At 45.0% G+C, this 19,835-nt stretch overlaps 1 protein-coding gene across 4 annotated transcripts in view; it reads left to right on the forward strand.

Annotated features, from left to right (window-relative positions):
* Nucleotides 1-19,835, forward strand: part of CNBD2 (cyclic nucleotide binding domain containing 2) — a gene marked incomplete at its 3' end in the record, with an annotated part of 72,819 nt that overhangs the window by 6,978 nt on the left and 46,006 nt on the right. For all 4 annotated transcript variants that reach the window (XM_082670647.1, XM_082670646.1, XM_082670648.1 and 1 more), the window contains exons 3-5: nucleotides 9,276-9,413; nucleotides 12,033-12,086; nucleotides 16,571-16,734. In XM_082670647.1, the coding sequence (XP_082526773.1) occupies nucleotides 9,276-9,413; nucleotides 12,033-12,086; nucleotides 16,571-16,734 (356 nt within the window). The remainder of the gene's footprint in view (nucleotides 1-9,275; nucleotides 9,414-12,032; nucleotides 12,087-16,570; nucleotides 16,735-19,835) is intronic.

The raw sequence follows: 19,835 nt of genomic DNA on the forward strand, positions 1-19,835 counted from the left end.
GTTTGTTTATCTGTTCATTTGTCAATGGACATTTGGGTTGTTTCTCCCTTTCGTTTTTGTTTTTTTCCAAATAAATTTATTTATTTATTTATTTTTGGCTGCGTTGGGTCATCGTTGCTGCACCTGGTCTTTTCTCTAGTTGCAGTGAGCGAGGGCTACTCTTTGTTGCGGTGCACGGGCTTCTCATTGCGGTGACTTCTTCTGTTGTGGAGCACGGGCTCTAGGTGCACGGGCTTCAGTAGTTATGGCTCAGGGGCTCTAGAGCGCAGGCTCAGTAGTCGTGGCACATGGGCTTAGCTGCTCCGTGGCATGTGGGATCTTCCCGGACCAGGGCTCGAACCCGTGTTCCCTGCACTGGCAGGTGGATTCTTAACCACTGTGCCACCAGGGAAATCCCTGTTTCTCTCTTTTGACTATTGTTTATAAAGCTGCTATGGACCATGGTGTACAGAAATCTCTTTTGAGTCCCTGCGGTCAATTTCTTTGAGTATATACTTGTTACCCGAAAAACTGGGTTCACCTCTTGGTGAGTATCGAGCCAAAAGACACAACCAAGCCGAAAATCCGGAGAAGGAAGGATTTATTATTACTTACAGTAAGTAAGGAGACCACTGGGGATCTTTCCCAAAGCAGTGTCTCCCCAAACACCAAAATCGGGCAAGTTTTAAACCAAGGGCACATGCATATTCTTGAAGGGGTTTGAGCGGTCAACAGAGTCCAAGCTTTAGTTGATTGAAGTCACTAAAGGGTCAGAAAGATGTCAGAAACATCATCATCCCTTAGGTTCCAGTTGATGTAATGGTAGAGCGTTTCAGGCCAGTCTTTACCACTGAAACAGAATTGGGAATCTTTACAACTGATTTAGAATCTTTGCTATTGTTACATCTTGTGCCTAATACTGAGACCTGTTCAAGGACAAGCCTGTGGCCAGGCTTAGATCACAAAATGTCTTAGGTCAAAAATGACGACTCTTATGTCAAGAAAGCTATGTCTGGTTCTCTTTCTCTGGGGACCCCCTACCCTATCTTCTTACATACCCAGAAGTGGAATTGCTGGATCATATGGTAATTCTATGTTTAATTTTTTGAGGAACCACCTTATGTTTTCCACAGCAGCTCCACCATTTTACATCCCCACCAACAATACACATGGGTTCCAATTTCTCCTCATCCTTGCCAACACTTGTTATTTTGCATTATTTTTTAAAATGTGAGATGTTAAATAGAAAATTTTTAAATAAGTTACCAGTGATCAAGAAATTCAGATTTTCAACAGATTTGATAATCCTATAATTTCATTTACACACACCACATACTGCATACATCATTCCAGGGGGCCAGCTGTGCTCATGGGGAAGAGGAAGCAGGTTCCTCTTGCTAATGAGGTGGTTTGGATAAAAAGCCCCAGGCTGTTCCATTTGTGTGTGTGTGTGTGTATGTTTAATTTTTTATTATGAAGTCTAAGAGGCTTGCTCTGGTCTCTACTATTAACTTCTTTTTGATAACCTTTTTTATCACATATGTTTGATCTTGGGATAAAGGTCTGTTTTATCTTTCGATGTTTTGATGAACTGAAGAAGATAACTGGTCTAGGGTGCTCAATCTGACCCTCTGTATGTAATTATGTTTGTAACTAACTCTTATTATTAGTAAGTCTCATTCTTGATAAACCAGTGTAAATTCAGTAGCCTAGATACTTCATAATCTTTTTGCCTTTTTCTCCTTTCACTGATTTCTATTCAGTTGCAACCCTCCTAGTTCCCAGTTTCAATGAACCTGTTTTTACTGTGGTGCTCTACCAGTAGCTCTGTGTTCCTTATTGTACTGCACTGATTTTGTTTTATTACTTAAAAACTGATTCAGTCATTTGAATAGGTGAGATGTATATACATATAGATAGACAGATAGATAGTACAAAATTCAAAAGTCAAAAAAAGAGTAATTAGGACTTCCCTGGTGGTGCAGTGGTTAAGAATCCGCCCACCAGTGCAGGGGACACGGGTTCAATCCCTTGTCTGGGAAGATCCCACATGCCGCGGAGCACCTAAGCCTGTGTGCCACAACTGCTGAGCCAGCACGTCACAACTACTGAAGCCTGTGTGCCCTAGAGCCCTCATTCCACAGCAAGAGAAGCCACCGCAATGAGAAGCCTGTGCACCACAACGAAGAGTAGCCCCTGCTCGCCACAACTAGAGAAAGCCCGCGTGCAGAAACAAAGACCCAATGCAACCAAAATAAATAAACAAGTAAATAAATAAATAAAATAAATTAGAAGGTTCACACTGACCTTTAAAAAAAAAAGATAATTGTTATACTTCTGCTTTTCTTCATCCTTTCCTATCCAGTTTTAATTATTATTGTTAGTTCCCTTTATATCTTTAAATGTGCTTAGACATGTTTCTAGGTTTATCAGATTTAAAAGGTATCTTAAGATTTACAGCTATAAAAGTTGAAGAAACCCATGTGCTTAACCCTCCCACTTTCTTGCCGTCTGTGTCTCCATACTTGTTAGCTATATTATTTCTTGGTTCCCTTTTAATTGTTCATTTCCAGCTCCTTCACTTGCTTTTTGCAATCTTATCCTCTGTATTCAGCAAGGCTCACTTCCTTGTTGATGTTTCTGAAATTACCTTCACTTCTGATGTGTTGTTGTTGTTTTTTTAATACTTTCTTTCCTGAGCTCTGCCAGTGCCATCTCCTCCAGTTGCTTCATCATCTCTTCTTTGAACTATAGCATCCTTGTTTTGATCTCTTGCTTTAAAATTCATTAAGCCCTTTGAGTCCTTTGCTGTTCATGATTATCATCTGTTTCATGTTAATTTTTGTGTTTTTTTTGGTGAGTGCCTTTTATCTAATATTTGTTTTCCTTGTTCCCTGCCTCCCCCCTCCCACTTTTCTGTAATATATTTATATAGGTCCGGTGCTATTTATTTTTTTACTATAACTCCCCTTCAAGTGAAGTGAGTTCTTCCTGGTCAAGCTATTTGTTGGAGTTCTGCATGGAGAGGGCACTAGAGTAGAGTTCCAGGCTGGCAGGAAGTCCTTTAAGGTCATTAGCAAAGCTCCTTAGGACAAGGGTTTTGTGTGAGTGAATTGTTTTAGTTTTTTCCTCTTCCCGGCAGATGGAGCTTGGCAGCTGCAGCGTTGCAAAGATGGCATGTCTGTGTGTTTCCCTGGTCCATTCCCTGCTTCTCCTTGGTGCCAGTGGTACCACGGAGGCTCCCAGAGCCAGCCCTTACATCACAGTCCCAGTGTTCAACAGAAGGTGTTGTTGGTTCTGCCTTCAAGGTGCATGACCCTCTCTGGAGGACTCAGAGCGCTGCCAGCTCTCTTCCCCTGAGACCTCAGTCCCAGGCCTTCTCTATTGACTTGAACCCTCTGTGTCTTCTCGGCATTTGCCGTTTCTTCATTGACACGACGGGTTCCTACTCTGAACACCTTTGCCAGAGGGCTTGTTCTGCCACTGGATTGCTCAGCCCAGAAATGCTGGCAAGTGAATGCCCTTAGGAGCAGCCCTCAACCAATGGGACAGCCCTGAGGGGTAGGGGAGCAAAATTTCCCACCCCAAAATGTGTCTCTTTGGCATTAAGATTAATTTAACCTGATTATTTTTAAGAAACAGAAACCTCAAGAAGTCTTTCTTTTTACCTCCCCCTTAGCTACCTAGAGAATTTAGATTAAGGGCCTGGAATAGAGCTAATGCCAGAGATACCTGCAGAGAATATGAGCTGAGTGTGGTGGGGGAAACGTGCAGGACCTTAGTGATCAGAGTCCGTTGTGTGTCCCATTGTCTCTGCATGACCCAGGAAACATTTGTTTACCAAATATTTGTTTTTTTCTATCTCCAAGTAGAATTGCCTTCCTCTCCTTTGAAGTCCCAAACCACAACCCCCGACATGCTCTTTCGTTTTTAGCTGAAGAAGCTGAAATTTAAGGTGGGGATTTTGGCCATTTTGGCAAATTACTCAGTTTTCCCAGGTCTCTCCCAAGTATACATGTTATTAAACTTTTGTTTGATTTTCTCCTGTTAATCTGTCTCATGTCAATTTAATTCTTAGACCAGCCAGAAGAACCTAAAAGGGTACAGAAGAGGAAAATTTATTCCTCCCTAACAGAGGCATGCTAAGCCCATTGGAGCCCCAAATGCCAACAAGAATGACATGTTCGTTAATGTGTGTGCCTCTCTCAAAAATTGTTTTTAATGTATGAAGAAGAGCAGATGATTCTTCTCCTTAGTCATCTAACATGATACATCATATTTACGCATTCTCTATTGACCATCCTTGCATTCCTGGAATGATATGCTATTTTAAAGTGTGCTATTGAATTTCATTAGCTTAATATTTTATTTAAGATTTTTAAAACAATATTCGTAAGTGAAATGAATCTCTAGCTTTCTCTTTTCATGCTACCTTTATCAGGTTTAAGTATCAGTATTCTCCTTGCTTAATAAATAGAATTTGATAGTTTTCCTTCTTCTTATGCTCTGGAATAGTTTAAGAAACATCAGGATTATTGGACATTGCCTGTGAAAACTTCAGGACCTGGTACTCTTTTCTTTTTTGGTGGTAGTGGTGGTGAGAAAGCTCTTTTACAACTTTCTCTATTTCTCCTATGAAAATTAGTCTATTAGATGTTTTCTATTTGGGTCACTTTGGTAAATTATTTTTTCCTAGAAAATGACTCATAAAATCCCAGTATTTAAGTGTTGACAACTAATTCAAAATTTTTTGAAAACTCTGTCAGAACTTGTCAGCAGGCTAGATATGGCCTGTAGACTACCATTTTGCAACCCCTGATTATAGTCAGAGGATTTTAGACCTGAAAGAGGCCATATAGATCCTGTACCAGGGGTTGCAAATAGGTAACATGCTCACAGGTAACACGGTTGTGTGAGGTGAAGACTTTGGTGAATTGAAGAGCCCATTCCCCAACTAAAGATAAAGAAGTTAAGTTTTCACAATATTTTAACCAAAACACCATGTGGGTCAAATAAAGCAGTCTGCAAACTCAGTTTGGCCCATGGGTGGCTGGTTCGTGGCCTCTGCCAGTTTAACCCCACTTCCTGCCATACCTCCTAGGCGTCTCACTTTCCAGCCACATTTTACGCTCCCTGAACAAGCCCTGCCCTTTCTTCATGTATCTTTATAGCTTTATTCTAGTGAGACGACCACAGCTGGCGACAGATGAAGTTGGGAGTGTCTACTTTTGAGGTTCCATCAGGTTTTTGTTCTACCTACCGGCATCCTCTAATGCCCCTCATTAGCCTGGTCCTCTCCATGTCACTTGGATCCTGAGGCAACTCAGGGGCAACTTAGGGGACTGGTGGGACACCCCCCTGTCTGTATCTACCTCCTACTGTCTCTTTGGCTTTCCCCATGTCCAGTAGTCATTTCTCTCTGAAACCCTCTAAACATTTGTAGTAGGGGATCTTCTTATATTTTCTTCCTCAAGTCTAGGTGCGGGGTTGGGGAGGCAACCACACTGCTTCTCTCTCTTTTTCTGAAACGTTTTCTTCCTGTTTCTTCCTGAGTTCTTTACATCTTTTCTCCAGGTAAGGGGGGAAAAACCAGTTCTATCTCTTCTCACCTCTGTAAGTGATTAGTGTCTCATCCCAGGACTGGTGGCCTTTGAATTTAGCAATTTAGAGCCTGAATATTTCTTCCCAGCTGTCCAGCTGTCCTCACTGTATTCAGTACCCTTCCTTGGCTATCAGTCTGGGGGGGCTTAGCTGGATAAGAATGGCACATCAGGCGGTAACTTGAAATCACAGTTTTTCACTGAGGATTCTAGTACAAGAGCAAGATGGGATTTTCAACTGCCATCTTTGATCTAGTAGAAAAAAGTACTTTATAACCTATATGCTTCACTTTTGGAAGGACCTCAGAGTCCTTGAGTTCCAGTCACCAAATACCTTTTAACACTTGGCACCCCATTTGGTTGAGGACTTCCAGTTTGCTGAGTGTTCCTGATTTGCTGGTTTAACAAGGTTTATAGGATAGTGCCAGGCACCTACACTCCAGGCTCATCTCCAATTTCGAAGCCTCAGAGTGGTCCCCAGGCTGAGGTTTTGGATGTCCTCACGCCAAGCCCAGAAGCCTCCTACTTTCTTTAAGCTGGCCCTGTGACTCTGGCTGTCATTTAGCTACTTTGAGCCTTAGCCGCATGCAGGGAGTGGGTGTGAAGTCCCTCACCTTATAATAGTTGTGAGGATTAACTAAGATAATACCTCTGAGTGTGTACTAAACGTTAGATTCACAGATTCCAGTTACTTCCCACTGCCCTCTCTTCCTTCCAGACTCTTCCAGTGTGACATAAGGAGGTTCTGAGAATAGATTTGTTAGAACGAGGCTTCCAGCCACTGTTGGTTGGGGATAAGGAATGGAGAGGAGCTCTTACCTTGCCACTGAGGGAAACTTTGTTTCTAGTATAACTGGATTCTTGGGGAAAGACTTGTGGTCCTACCCTTAAAAAGCAAAGGGGCTGTTGTGCCATTTGCCAGCTCAGGAACCATGAAGAGATATATGGTGTCCCACTCCTGGCAGATCCTGAAGAAGGAATTGGTAAGGAGTGTCAAGGACCCTGAGAGGGAACAGTGGAAGACTGAACAAACAGGTACTTTGAGGAAAGGAGAGGCAGATGGAGGAGGCGGCCTCGGATAAACGTGGCCACCCTGTACCTTTTGGAGTCACAAAGGAAAGACTGAATTCTGACCCCTGCCCTGTAGCCTACTCTGCCCTTGGCATTGGCTACACTTTGAGCCCCTGAGGACTGCTCTGTACTCACCCTTCTTGCTATTAGGAGAGTCAGAGAGAATAAGGCCCAGCATCAGGGTAGAGTAATAGGTTAAACTTACGGACTCTGGAGCCAGACTTCCTGGGTTTAAATCCCTATCACCTATTAGTCGTGCGGCTAATATTAGTATTAGGCAAGTTACTTGATTTGCTGTGCCTGTTTTCTCTTCTGTAAAGGGTGATGATAACAGTACCAATATCAACTGCATTGATTTGTTATTGAGGATTAAATAAGTCAATACATATAATAGGCTTAGAATAGAGCCTGACAATGGCAAATTGTATTCAATAAATATTAATTTTATTAATAAAGCTTTTCCCCATATTTCCTTTAGATATGTAATTTTTAAAAAATATTATAGTTACAGGTAGAGCACCTCACCATCTCACTCCCTTTCTCCTCACTGGCAACAACTTTCCTGAGATTGATAGGTACCCTTCCTGTCTATATTTTAAAATTTTTATTATATCTGTGTGTATCCATAAGAACCTGCAGTATGCGGCACATTTTAAAAAATGGTGTCATAAATGGCATCTCATTTCACCTTTTTTCCACTCAAAATTGTGTGAGCTTTACCCCCATTGACACACACTCTAGTGTCATGTCCAGTCCCGTGACTCTACCTGATGTATTTTTCTTATTTGTCCCTAAAACGTCTTTTACAGCTTGTTATTATGAACCAGGAGCCAATCAAGGTTCATATTTTGCATTTGTTTGTATGTCTCTTTTAAAAAATAAATTTATTTATTTGGCTGTATTGGGTCTTTGTTGTTGTGCGTGGGCTTTCTCTACTTGCGGCGAGCGAGGGCTGCTCTTCGTTGTGGTGCGTGGGCTTCTCATTGTGGTGACTTCTCTTGTGGAGCACAGGCTGTAGGTGTGCAGGCTCAGTAGTTGTGGCTAGCGGGCTCTAGAGCGCAGGCTCAGTAGTTGTGGTGCACGGGCTTAGTTTTTCCACGGCATGTGGGATCTTCCCGGACTAGGGCTCAAACCCATGTCCCCTGCATTGGCAGGTGTATTCCCAACAACTGTGCCACCAGGGAAGCCCTGTTTGTATGTCTCTTGAGTATTAGTCTAGAACAGCCCCCTCACTTTGTTTTTTTCCTCATGCAACTGACCTTTATTTTAAATAAATTTATTTATTTATTTCTTATTTATTTTTGGTTGTGTTGGGTCTTCGTTGCTGTGCGCGGGCTTTCTCTAGTTGCAGCGAGTGGGGGCTACTCTTCGTTGCAGCGCGCGGGCTTCTCATTGCCATGGCTTCTCTTGTGGCGGAGCACGGACTCTAGGTGTGCAGGCTTCAGTAGTTGTGGCACGTGGGCTCTAGAGCTCAGGCTCAGTAGTTGTGGTGCACAGGCTTAGTTGCTCTGCGGCATGTGGGATCTTCCCAGACCAGGGCTCAAACCTGTGTCCCCTGCTTTGGCAGGCGGATTCTTAACCACTGCACCACCAGGGAAGCCCTTGCAACTGACTTTTTGAAGAAACTGGGTTAGATGACTTGTAGATTGTTTTACATTCTGGATTTGTCTCTTTGGTGTTGAACTTGTTTCCCTGTCCCTTCTATTTACTTGGCAGGTAGAGGGTGACTGCCCTTACTCCTCAATTCATATGGGGATGGAGAGGCTGATTTGTTCTCAGCTCCAATTCCAAATTCCCAGGGAAAAGATAGGATGGCTTATCTTGGATTAGGTGTTATATTAGTTTTCTTTTGACTGCTGTACCACAATTTAGTGGCTTAAAACAGCACACATTGGGACTTCTCTGATGGTCCAGTGGTTGAGACTCCATGCTTCCAGTGCAGGGGACACAGGTTCGATCCCTGGTTGGGGAATTAATATCTTGCATGCTGCACGGCACGGCCAAAAAATAAATTAAAACAAACAAACAAACAAACACACATTATCTTCTGGAGGCTAGAAGTCTGGCATGGGTTCAAGTCCAGGTGTTAGCAGGGCTGTGTTCCTTTCTCGAGGGTGGAGGGAAGAATTCATTTCCTTGACTTTCTGTCTTCTACAGACCACTACATTCCTTGACTCATGGCCCTTTCTCTGCCTTCAAAGCCAGCATTGTTGCATCTCTCTGACCATTCTTCCCTCAGATGCATCTGGTTCCATCATGCAGGCTCTTTACATCACCCCTCACGGCGTGCCGTTACTTGTGCACATTATTTTCTGGACCCAAGTGAAGGACTTCACAGTTAACTAAAGCTGTGCTGGTGAATGCTTTAATAGGCTCCTGGGGAGGGATATGCCCCCATTTGTAGTAGTCGCCAGTTTCTGTGGCATAAATACTCCCACCATGGCCAATTTCAAGCTACCAGTATGATTTCAACAGGCTTGAAAACTTCCTAAAGATGTAACTATGGTTCCAGCAACAACACTGCATTTAATCCTATTACATTTCACCTTGTTCACACTATCCAGCCTGCTGTTGACTGTTGAAAACAGACGGTTTCCACAGATCTTGTTTGTTTTGTTTCCACAGGGGCTGTACCAGCTCACCATGGATATCATTAGGATGAACCGAGTGTGTAGAATGTTCCGCCAAGGCCTCAGGGGACTTCGGGAATATCAGATCATTGAGACTGCTCACAGAAAGCACCCTATCTTCTCTTTCTGGGATGTAAGCTGCTGGGCTTAGCAGGTTTATACACAGTTTAAAGGGGTCCAATAAATAGCACCTCACTTCCCAGCCCAAGTTCTGAATCAACTGAGAGAGAAGACAGAGGGTAAAGCAGATGGGAGACTGAGCTGTCACTTTTATTAATGACAAAACTTATATTGGAGAAGCTGACGGGTGTCATCAAGCCAGAGGGTTACCTAATACTAAACCCCAGAGGTGGACAGCCTTATCGACGACCCCAGTCACAGGCAGTGCTGGACCAAGGCAGGCATTCACTGCAGTAGCAGGGTCTTCTGCCCTACACTCACAGCAGGGAAGGGCAGAGCAGAATGTGGGCTTGGAGGGATGGAGAAGGGGATGATCATGCCCGATTTCTCCTTCCAAATTCACCAAAGAGTTTAAGTCACTCCTTCCCAGTGTGAAAGGAGAGGGGCTAGTAGTGTTCTGCTAGTACAACTCCCTTCACGTAGAGAGAAACATCAAGAGTGGGGAAGAAGCCATCTCCATTCCAAGGGTGATCAAAACAGCCAGAAGAAATCCAGGAGCCACAATGGAGCCAGGATTTCCCGAATACCTACCAACTGTTCATCTTCTCTGCCTTCTTTCCTGTCCCCCCCACCTAGACAAGAAGGGAACATTTGCAGGGCCTCTCTGGTGACCTTGCTTTCTAGATTTTCTGGAAGGTCCCAATTTCAAATATTTTATCCCAGTGGTAGATCCTGAGCCCCTTTTTGGCTCAGAAAAGTTGATCACCATTCTGTTAACTTGTTCTGGGTCCCCAAGGGTGTCTTCATTACTATCCAGGGCTCCAAAGTTTCCCCAGCCAATAACTAGACAAACCCTGCCCAGATTCCTATTGTGCCAGCCGCGCCTCCCCACTGCATCCAGCGATCGCCTCGAAAATATTTCCCAGAATGGTTTCTGAAGCCTAGCAGCCAAGGAGAGGGGCGTGGAGGGGTGGTGATGGGGAAAGGAAGGTGTCTTAGGTTGGTTTCTAAGGGACCAGCAGCTAATGTAACTGTGTATATGTGGCTGAGCAGGGAGTAGGCACCTGGGGGCAGCTTGAGGGGAAGGGCTTGCCCCATCTAAAGACATTCAAATTCATATATTTTTAAGACATTTTAGTGGCCAAACCAAACAAATCTGCAGCCAGATTCTGCCCTGTTATTGGGCCGTGAGATGAGAAGGGTTGGAGCAGGAGCCTCGTAACCTCAGGAGGGACCTTCTGACTCAGGGTGTCACGCAGTGGTAAAGCGAAGGGCCCTGGAGACCAGGAGTCTGTGGTTACCAGGAGACTTGGGTTGGTGCCTGGGCAGCTGGAAGCTGAAGACCAGAGTCAGGCTTGTCATCACGGGAGTGTGAGGCTAAACCTAACAACATCCTGCTCTGTCAGGATGGCCTTGAGCGGAGCAGAGCTTCTCAGGGACAGCCTATGGGGGTCATATGGCTTCCGGGCAGGGAGCCGGGGGGTTGGGGCATAGTGTTGGGCAGAGAGAGCCATAGACTGGTTTTCAGTGGAGTATGTGAATCCAGATCTTTCTGAACATCACGTCTTTCTTTCATTGGCCTCTCTGAGAAGCACCACATGGATGTATAAACTATAAATGGAGGGAGGGGACAGGGAACTGAGTGGGCTCTGGGGAAGGATGTGAGGTGTGCCCAGAGAGATGAATGGGGGGTCCTGGTTTGCCCCAGGATGCTGTTCAGGGCCTTGTTTGTCCCTTTCCTCCCCTTCTCCTCCCCCCTACATATCTTTTTCCTCTCTCTCTGCCCCTTTCTCTACCCTTTCCATATCCTCTCTGCATCTGTTAGGAAACAGGGTTGAATTAGTTCATCCCTAAGACCTCTTCTTCCTGGCCATCCTTCAGATGAGGACCATTTCCTCACTGTGTGATTTTTGGGCAACTTCCTTCACCCACTTCAGGTCCTCAGTGGAGCTGCTCAGTAGTACCTGCTTTGTCCTGATGATGAAATGGAATAAGATAAGCCATGCCGGGCTTCCCTGGTGGCGCAGTGGTTGAGAGTCCGCCTGCCGATGCAGGGGACACGGGTTCGTGCCCTGGTCCGGGAGGATCGCACATGCCGCGGAGTGGCTGGGCCCGTGAGCCATGGCCGCTGAACCTGCGCGTCCGGAGCCTGTGCTCTGCAACGGGAGAGGCCACAACAGTGACAGGCCCGCGTACCGCAAAAAAAAAAACAAAACGATAAGCCATGCCTGGCTCATTATAGGCACTTAATGAAGTTTGGCTTTATTTGTTCCTTCCTCTTTATCCCTCTTTCTTTTCTCTATACTTTCCTTTTTTTTTTTTTTTTGCTTCTTTTCTCTCTTCCTTTTCTCTCTCCATCCTTCTTCTCTTTATCCTCCTTTCCCTCTCCCCACCCCTGTCTTTCTCTGCCTCCATAATAATACATTGTCAAGGCTGGGCCCAAGTCTTGTGTGGAGCTGGGGCTTTTGAGCGGAGGTGGACATGAGAGGCCCAGCTGGTAGGAGGTTTCCCAAGGCTTCCTGCCTACCACAGTGGCCCAGGTACGCAGAAGGGTTTCAGTGCAAAATTCTAGAAACAGTCTTGCTGATTCTCCTTCCTCTCCTCAGCCCCCCTTCCTTTTTTTTTCCCCCAGAAAAAGAAACAAGGCCGAATCACATTTGATACTATGGACTTCATTGGAGAGTCGGTATGTATAGACAGCTCTGACCTTGCTGCTGGGATTTTTTTTTTTCTTGCATCATAGCCTGAAAGAAGCCCTGGGCTGGGTATCAGGATAGCTGGGTTCAGACCAGGTTCTGCCACCAATCCAGTGTGCCACTCTGACCTAGCTACTTAGTTTCCTCACCTATAAAATAGCTGATCTTGGTGATCCCTTTCAGTTCTGGCATCCCAAGACTGTGAGCCTTCCCCCCACCACCACCCAGCCAAACCCCAAACCCATTGTTGCTTTATAGCTGAGCAGAACCAGCACGGGAGATCGCCTGTGCTTGGACCAGTGGGAAAACCGTAGAAGGCAAAGGAGAGGATGTGAGAGCCCCAGACAGAAGAGAAATAATCAGGGTGGTGGGAAAAGCACTGGCCTGTGTCTGAATTCTGGCTCTGCCCGAAACTTTCTGATAGATGCTGGGCACATCTGTCTCTCACCTGTGCTCAGGTGGCCATTCTGAGAAGGGAATGCCTTCATGTCATTTGCACTGTGTGATTTGTTCTCCGAATTTCAAGCATTATCTTCCTGGCTTCTCCCCACCAAATCCTGGATATTAAATTAAAATTTAAAATTTAATTTAAATTTTAAAGAGGCTTCCTTATTTATAGGGAAGATCTGAAGTTCTCACCAATGTAGACCTGACTTGACCCTGGCCTGGAGCAGCCATGCTGGGTTTTCTCTAGGAAAAGCAGGGAGAACAGAGCTTTATAACTGGTACCAGGACCACCTGTGCCACGCTGCTGCCTCCTTCTCCTTTGGAACCAAGGTGTGGCTTCTGCTGACTGCCTACCCTGGGCATAATCTAATTTCTCATGCCGCATTATATATGAAGCACAGTAAAGTCCTCCAAATTCTGAGTTTTCTTCAGTTTTCGAGACCAGCTAGTGTCTGACACTGTGCCCTGAAGGTTACCCAAGTTTCACCCTTCAGACAGGAGAAACTAGGGGTCTCTCTGAGAGCCACAGAGCTCTGGAGATGGAGGCAATTCTGTGCGTAGCAACAGAAGGAGAGAGGCGAGTACAGAGGAAAAGTCCATCATATAGGCAAGGCCTCTCTGCCTTTTGAATGAGTTATCACTGGCTCTGTCTCCAGCACAGAGATGGAGAGTAGAGACCCGATTTAAAAACCTGCCCTTTGAGTGACTGCGAATGGGTACCAGGTTTCTTTCTAGGGTGATTAAAAGGTTCTAAAACCCACTGTGGTGATGTACTACTCTGTGAGTACACTAAAAATTGATCTGTGCACTTTAAATGATGAAATCATTATGTTATGTGAATTACGTCTCGATCAAGCTGATACACACACACACACACACACACACACACACATTTATACATATATAAGCTGTCTCTCAGACAACACTGGAAAACTCAACTTCCATATAGTCTACTAATGCTAACCTTCTCAGAAAGAATCCTAAGAATTATAGAGGCTTAGAATCATAGACTCATTTATTATAGCATTTGTGAGACATTGGAAACAATGGGTACATTTCTAAAACATGTTTTAAAAAAAATATTGAGTGAAAAAAAGGCAAGTTGCATAAACGATGTCAGCAGTCTAACATTTATGCAAATAAAAATAAAACAATTCTATACATATTCTGTGGGCACACGTATAAGTATATAATAATATATATAAATGGTTAACTCTGGTGGTGGAGAGCAGGTCTGGGTTACTGGTGACATGGTACAAGGGGATTTTAACTATATATATTGTTCTGATTTTTAATGGAAAATAGTCATGTATTATGTGATTTTCAAAAATTTTATTTATGCATAAGAAAAAGGCAGGAAACAAGAATGCCGCATGTAAATGGCTTGTTCTGGGTGGTAGGATTATGGGCAGCCCCTCTTATTTTCCTTTACCCTTCCTGTATGCTAGATGAACACAATGAGGAGATGGCTGGCCTGAAGTGAGTGAGGGTGACAGCGTTGAGAAATGGTGTGTGAGAAACAGGCAGGGCTCTGTTTGAATACTATTCCCTTTTCCCCATTCCAGATATTTTTATGAGCTCCTAAGGTAGGCCTAGATCTGTGTCTGGTGGTGGGGAATACAGACAGCTGTCTGTATCTGCAGGTTCCACATCCGTGGATTCAACTGACCACGGATAGAAAATATTCAGAAAAGAAAAATTCCAGAAAGTTCCAAAAAGCAAAACTTGAATACTGCTTGCAGACAGCAACTAGTTATTGTATTTGCAACTATTTACATAGTATGTACATTGCGTTAGGTATTATAAGTAATCTAGGGATGATTTAAAGTATACAGGAAGATGTGCAAATGCTACAGCATTTTAGATAAGGGACTTGAGCATCTGCAGATTTTGGTATTGGCAGGGGTCTTGGAACCAATCCTTCCTCCCTACCTTGTGGATACTGAAGGACAAGGATAACTGTGCTAGGTTGTGTAACATTCGCACCTTCCCTTAAGGAGCTAATTAGGAGTTAAGGAGATGAAACTTACCCAGGAAGTTAATAACAAACTGTCACTTTTGTAGAAATCCACAGAAGGAGTCTCAAGGGTTAGGGGTGATTAGAAGGATTTCCTGGAGGAATTAGGGCCCTAAGTGGGCCCGAAAAATAAGTTTGGTTCATAGAAGCCAGAGGCATCTGTTTTGCCATAAATAGACCCTATGATAGAAATCCTAATGGGTTATTGATAGTAAGAGAGAGAAAGGAGAAAGATTGGATTCAGACCATAAAAAAGACCAGCACTTCCATAGCCCTTGCTCTGTGCCATGCACATTGTAAGCCCTTGACACGTATTAACCCTGCTATGTGTACGTATCGTTTCTGTTATCATCAGGTAGGGAAACGGGGGCTCCGGGAGAAGAGACTTGTGCCAGGACACACAAATGGGAAGTCGCAGGACAAAGTTCAAACCCAGGCACCTGGCAGCAGAGCCTGTGTGCTTTTAACCACTGTGCTACACTGTCTTTCCGTCTGTTGTTGTGAAGATCAGAATTCTGCATCATGTCCCACTTTCCTTTTGCTTCTATGACGGTTCCTGTTATGTAAGACTGCCGATGTTCATTCCTTCCTTCCATAAATATGTATTTTGTTGAGTGCCCACTACAGATGAGACATTATTCTAGAGTGGGAAACAAGGTAGACAAGGCCACTATCGTGTTTATATTGGAGCTTATATTCTAGAGCACCTTTGTCCGATGGAACTTTCTGTGACCATGGAAATGTTTAGTAGTCTGCATTATCCAAAACAGTAGCCAGCAGACACATGTAGCTCCTGAACCCTTGTCGTTAATGTGACTGAGGGGCTTATTTTTTATCTAATTTAATTTAAATTTAAGTAGCCACATGTGGCTGTTGGCTGCCATAGTGGACAGTGCAGTTCTACGTGTGTGTGTGTGTGTGTGTGTGTGTGTGTGTGTGTGTGAGTGTGTGTGTGTGTGTGTGTGTGTGTGTGTGTGTGTGTGTGTGTAGGGTGGGGAAATGATAGATAATATCCACATTAACCAAAAAAGAATAAGGTCATTTCAGAAAGTATTAAATGCTTTGAAGAGAATGATTCATAGCTCACAGAGTGCTGGGAAGGGGGCCTGCTATTTTAGCTCAGATGATGCAGAAGGAACTCCCTGAGGATGTGGCACCATATGAGCTGAGAGCAGAATGAGGAGGAGGAGGCGGCAGCCATATCCATGTGAAAACCCAGGGGAAGAACATTCTGGGCAGAGGAAACAGCCCAAGCAAAGATCTAAAGACAGAAGTGAGCTTGGCATGTGCAAGAGATGGATAGAAGGCTAGAGAATGAGGGGAGAGGCAGGAGGAGAGGTTGGAGGGCAGTAGGCAGGTAGGGAGTCAGACCATGTGGGGCCCCAGGCTGTGGTAGGAGTTAACATTTTCTCCTAAGTGCAACGGGCAGCCAGGGAGGGGTGTTAACAACTCACGGTGCCATTTCCCCGGCAGGTAGGTGTGGTGAGCGAATGGCTAGATCTGCCCGCCCCCTGGTCCACGAGTCCTGGCTGCTGAGGGTTAGCTAAGAGTCTCTGTAGGCTCTCTTTGTTCCTTAGGCTCCCGGAGAACGCTGAGGTATAGGCTGAGGCAGGGGAGGTCTCCCCTGACTGAAGTGTGTCAAAGGGCCCTTGGAGCCCAGGGAGCCCCACTATTGACTTGGGGGCGTGGTCAATGAACAGCAGAGGTAGTATGATCAGTAGCTGGGGATACAGGCCTTGGCAGGTAACAAATCTAGGTAATAATCCTGCCTGAATGTCGTCATCTGTCAAAGGGGATAATAATCGTGCGTCGCTTCTTTAGGTAAAGATTCAATGAGACGGCGTGTGTAAGTTGCCTATCCCAATGCCTGGCACACAGGAAGCACTCATTACATGTCAGCCACTATTGTATGGGGAGTGGGCAAGTGTGAAAGAAGGACTGTGGGGAGTTGCCTGCTAGCCCCTGGGGGAAACTGCTGGGCCCTCTGTGTCACTTTGGCTCTCTTTCCAGGAGCACTTCCCTCCAAGGGCCATTCAGATCACGCAGAAGAAGCCCGCTTGGAGGACAGCGCGCGAGATCCAGTCCCTCTGTAACCTCCTGCAGGTTCTGGATAGTTACCAGAACTACTCGGAGCCCCTGCAGCTGCTCCTGGCCAAGGTCATGCGCTTTGAACGGTCAGTGAGGGGCACATCCCTTGGCCCCTGGGCTGGGGCTGGGCTGGGCAGGGCAAGAAGGGCCCGGCTGCAAAGGCCACGACGGGTCTACCAGCCCCTCTGCGGGGTGTCAGCCGTGAGAAACCTTCTGTCACTTCACCTTGGTGCTCACCGTTATGACTGCAGCCCACTGTGTCTCAGCCATTCATTGAGAATCTACCCAGAATTAAGGAGTCACTGAGTCTGGAGAGGATCTGGTTGGAACCTCAGAAAGGATCTAGTCTAATTCCCTCATTTTTCAGATAAGGAAACTGAGGCTCGGGGGGGAAATTAGTCATCCTAGTTCACCCAGAAAATAAGTAGCAGAGCCGAGACTCAAATCCAGGCCCTAAAAGCCAGAAGGGATCACAGATGAGGTACTACATCCAGGTAGGAACAACTAGGGCAAGAGTCTGTGAACTTGAATGAGAAAAAATATTATATCTGTATTTTCATTAACCTCTGAAATTTATAATTTCCTTCAGTCATGAATGTAGGTAACAAACCACTGCATACTATTTATTTATTTGGCTGTGTCAGGTCTTAGTTGTGGCATGCAGGATCTTTCGTTGCAGCGTGCAGGCTTCCCTCTAGTTGTGGCACGCGGGCTTAGTTGCCCTATGGCATGTGGGATCTTAGTTCCCTGACCAGGGATCGAACCCGCATCCCCTGCATTGGGAGGGGGATTCTTAACCCCTGGACCACCTGGGAAGTCCCTGTATAATTTTTTTTATAAATAAAAAAATACAGGTATTATGACATATTCAAGTTGCAGATTTCTCAAAAGATAATTTATATTTATCACGTCTTTGAAATGATGGTAGTTATTGGATCTGCTGCTGGCTCTGTTTTTCAGTGCCTTAATAAAGAGGCACATATATTGCTATATCACAAACTTGGTTTTTTCTTAACTGTAATTCTAATGTATATTATTTTATACATTTAAAACATTGTTCTGTGAAACCTTCACCAGATTGTCAACTGGTCCGTGACACACACAAAAAGGGACCTTGTAAATCCCTTGTAGTAGAGAAGCCCAAGAGGTACATGTGAAAATAGTTATTTCCAGTGGCCTCAGGGGGGCAGCCTAGCAGAATATTTGAGGTAAGACCTGTCTTGAAATCTAAGATGTAAGGTCACTATAGGTTTGTGCCCTATCTTCCTTCATAGTGGTCACAGTCTAAGACATAACCACAACTAACTACGGATTACAGACGACCCTTTATGACCCACGCAGGGTCTGTTTCACAGGTAATAAGCCAGGAGGAGGTAACCTTCCAGCTAGCTTGGCCAAGGGAGTTTCACAGAAGAGGTGGCATTTGAACAGGTAGATTTGACAAGTGGAGGTGTAGACGGGACATTCCAGGCAGAGGGAACCATCTGCTTTGTTCTAGCCCAGTAAAGAAGAGAGGGAGTCACTGCTGTCTTTTTTTTTTTTTTTTGGCCTCTCCCGTTGTGGAGCACAGGCTCTGGACGCGCAGGCTCAGCGGCCATGGCTCACGGGCCCAGCCGCTCTGTGGCATGTGGGATCTTCCCGGACCGGGGCACGAACCCCTGTCCCCTGCATCGGCAGGCGGACTCTCAACCACTGCGCCACCAGGGAAGCCCCCACTGCTGTCTTAAAGTAAGATTCTATAGCAGGCAGAATGGCGTCACAGAAAGAAAAAGAGTCACAGGCTTAGAAGCTCTGGAATTTAATGCCCCGTCTGCTGTGTGACCTCAGGCAAGCCACTTAACCTTTCTGAGCCTAGTATCCCCATGAGTGATATAAAGATAATAGTATGAATTTTACAGGCTTTTTGTGAACATCAGGATGTGGTAATTGTTAAAGCCCTCCGCTAGTTGCTGATTACTATTTCTGGGACTGGGAATTAGCAGATTAGATAGAATTCTTCCACTCACAAGCGACAGAAAACCCAGCCTAAGGGAATGCATTGGTGGCTCATGTATCTGAAAGTCCTGGGATAGTTCTCCAGCTTCAGGCTCAGCTGGATTCAGGGGCTCAGTGTCACCAGGACCCACGTTTGTGTCTTGTCTCTCTCCATCTCTTGGCACTTCGTTTGCATAAGCAGCTTATGCAAATGCAAATGCAAAGGAGAGTCTCTGTCTGAGACTCTCCCTTCATGGTGGCAAGCTGGCTGCTACAGCCACAGCTCCAAACTTCTAGCTTTCCAGGTTCAGTCCATTGGGAAGGAGAAAATACCTCTTCCCGGTCAAGTCAGAGCCTTGGGATTAGTTCTTTCTGAGCCAGGGTGATCTCACTTGAATCACCAGTGGGTTAGTGATGTTCTGATTGTCTAAGAGTCAAGAAAAGGTGTTTCCCCCAGAGTAAAATCAGGGTGCAGTTGGTGGAAAAAGGTGACCAGGTGCTTGGCAGAGAAAACAACAGATATCTGCTGTATGAGATATCTCTTCACTCCCAAAATGTAGGTTATGGTCTCTGAGGGTCTACCCTGGAATGAAGGCTGGCCTGTGCTCTCTCGTCCCCGAAGTGTTACTTCCTGGCTGAATATGCTTGCCTTCTCCCATCTAGTCACTGTCATCTGGGCTGTTGCCTCTTTCCTCTATTGATAAAGCCTCTGGTTTGTACATTGTCCTGTCTGTTGGAGCTTACTGTTCTTTCTTTGAATATGCCAGGCCTCCAGCCATCTCTATGCTTTTGGACATGGTGGTCCCTCTGCCTACGACACTCTTCCATCTCTCTGGCCACCTGGATGACTCTAGCCACCATCCTAGGGCCTTCTCTGGCCTTCCTAAACTGGTTTAAGTGCCCTTTCTCTCTGCTTCTGAATTAGCCTGTGCCTTACCTCTTTTAAAGCATTTTTAAACCTTATTTACTTCTTGTATTTGACCATAATTTTGAGAACAAAATTTGTATTTTTTATCACTACACCTGTTAGACACCATTGGTATTTGTCTAACTTACTGAATGAATGAAGTAAATAAATACTAAAAGAAGTGAGATTTGATTTGAACTTGCATTTGAAATACAGAAACTATCCTCCTCTGAGCTTAAGAACTGTTAGTTTGCTCTGAACCTGGGTACCTTTGCCCTAAAGGTTCCCAGTTGGATAGTGAGCTAT

The sequence above is a fragment of the Grampus griseus genome (assembly GCF_964374135.1).
Source record: "Grampus griseus genome assembly, chromosome: 14".
In the NCBI taxonomy this organism is placed as follows: Eukaryota; Metazoa; Chordata; class Mammalia; order Artiodactyla; family Delphinidae; genus Grampus; species Grampus griseus.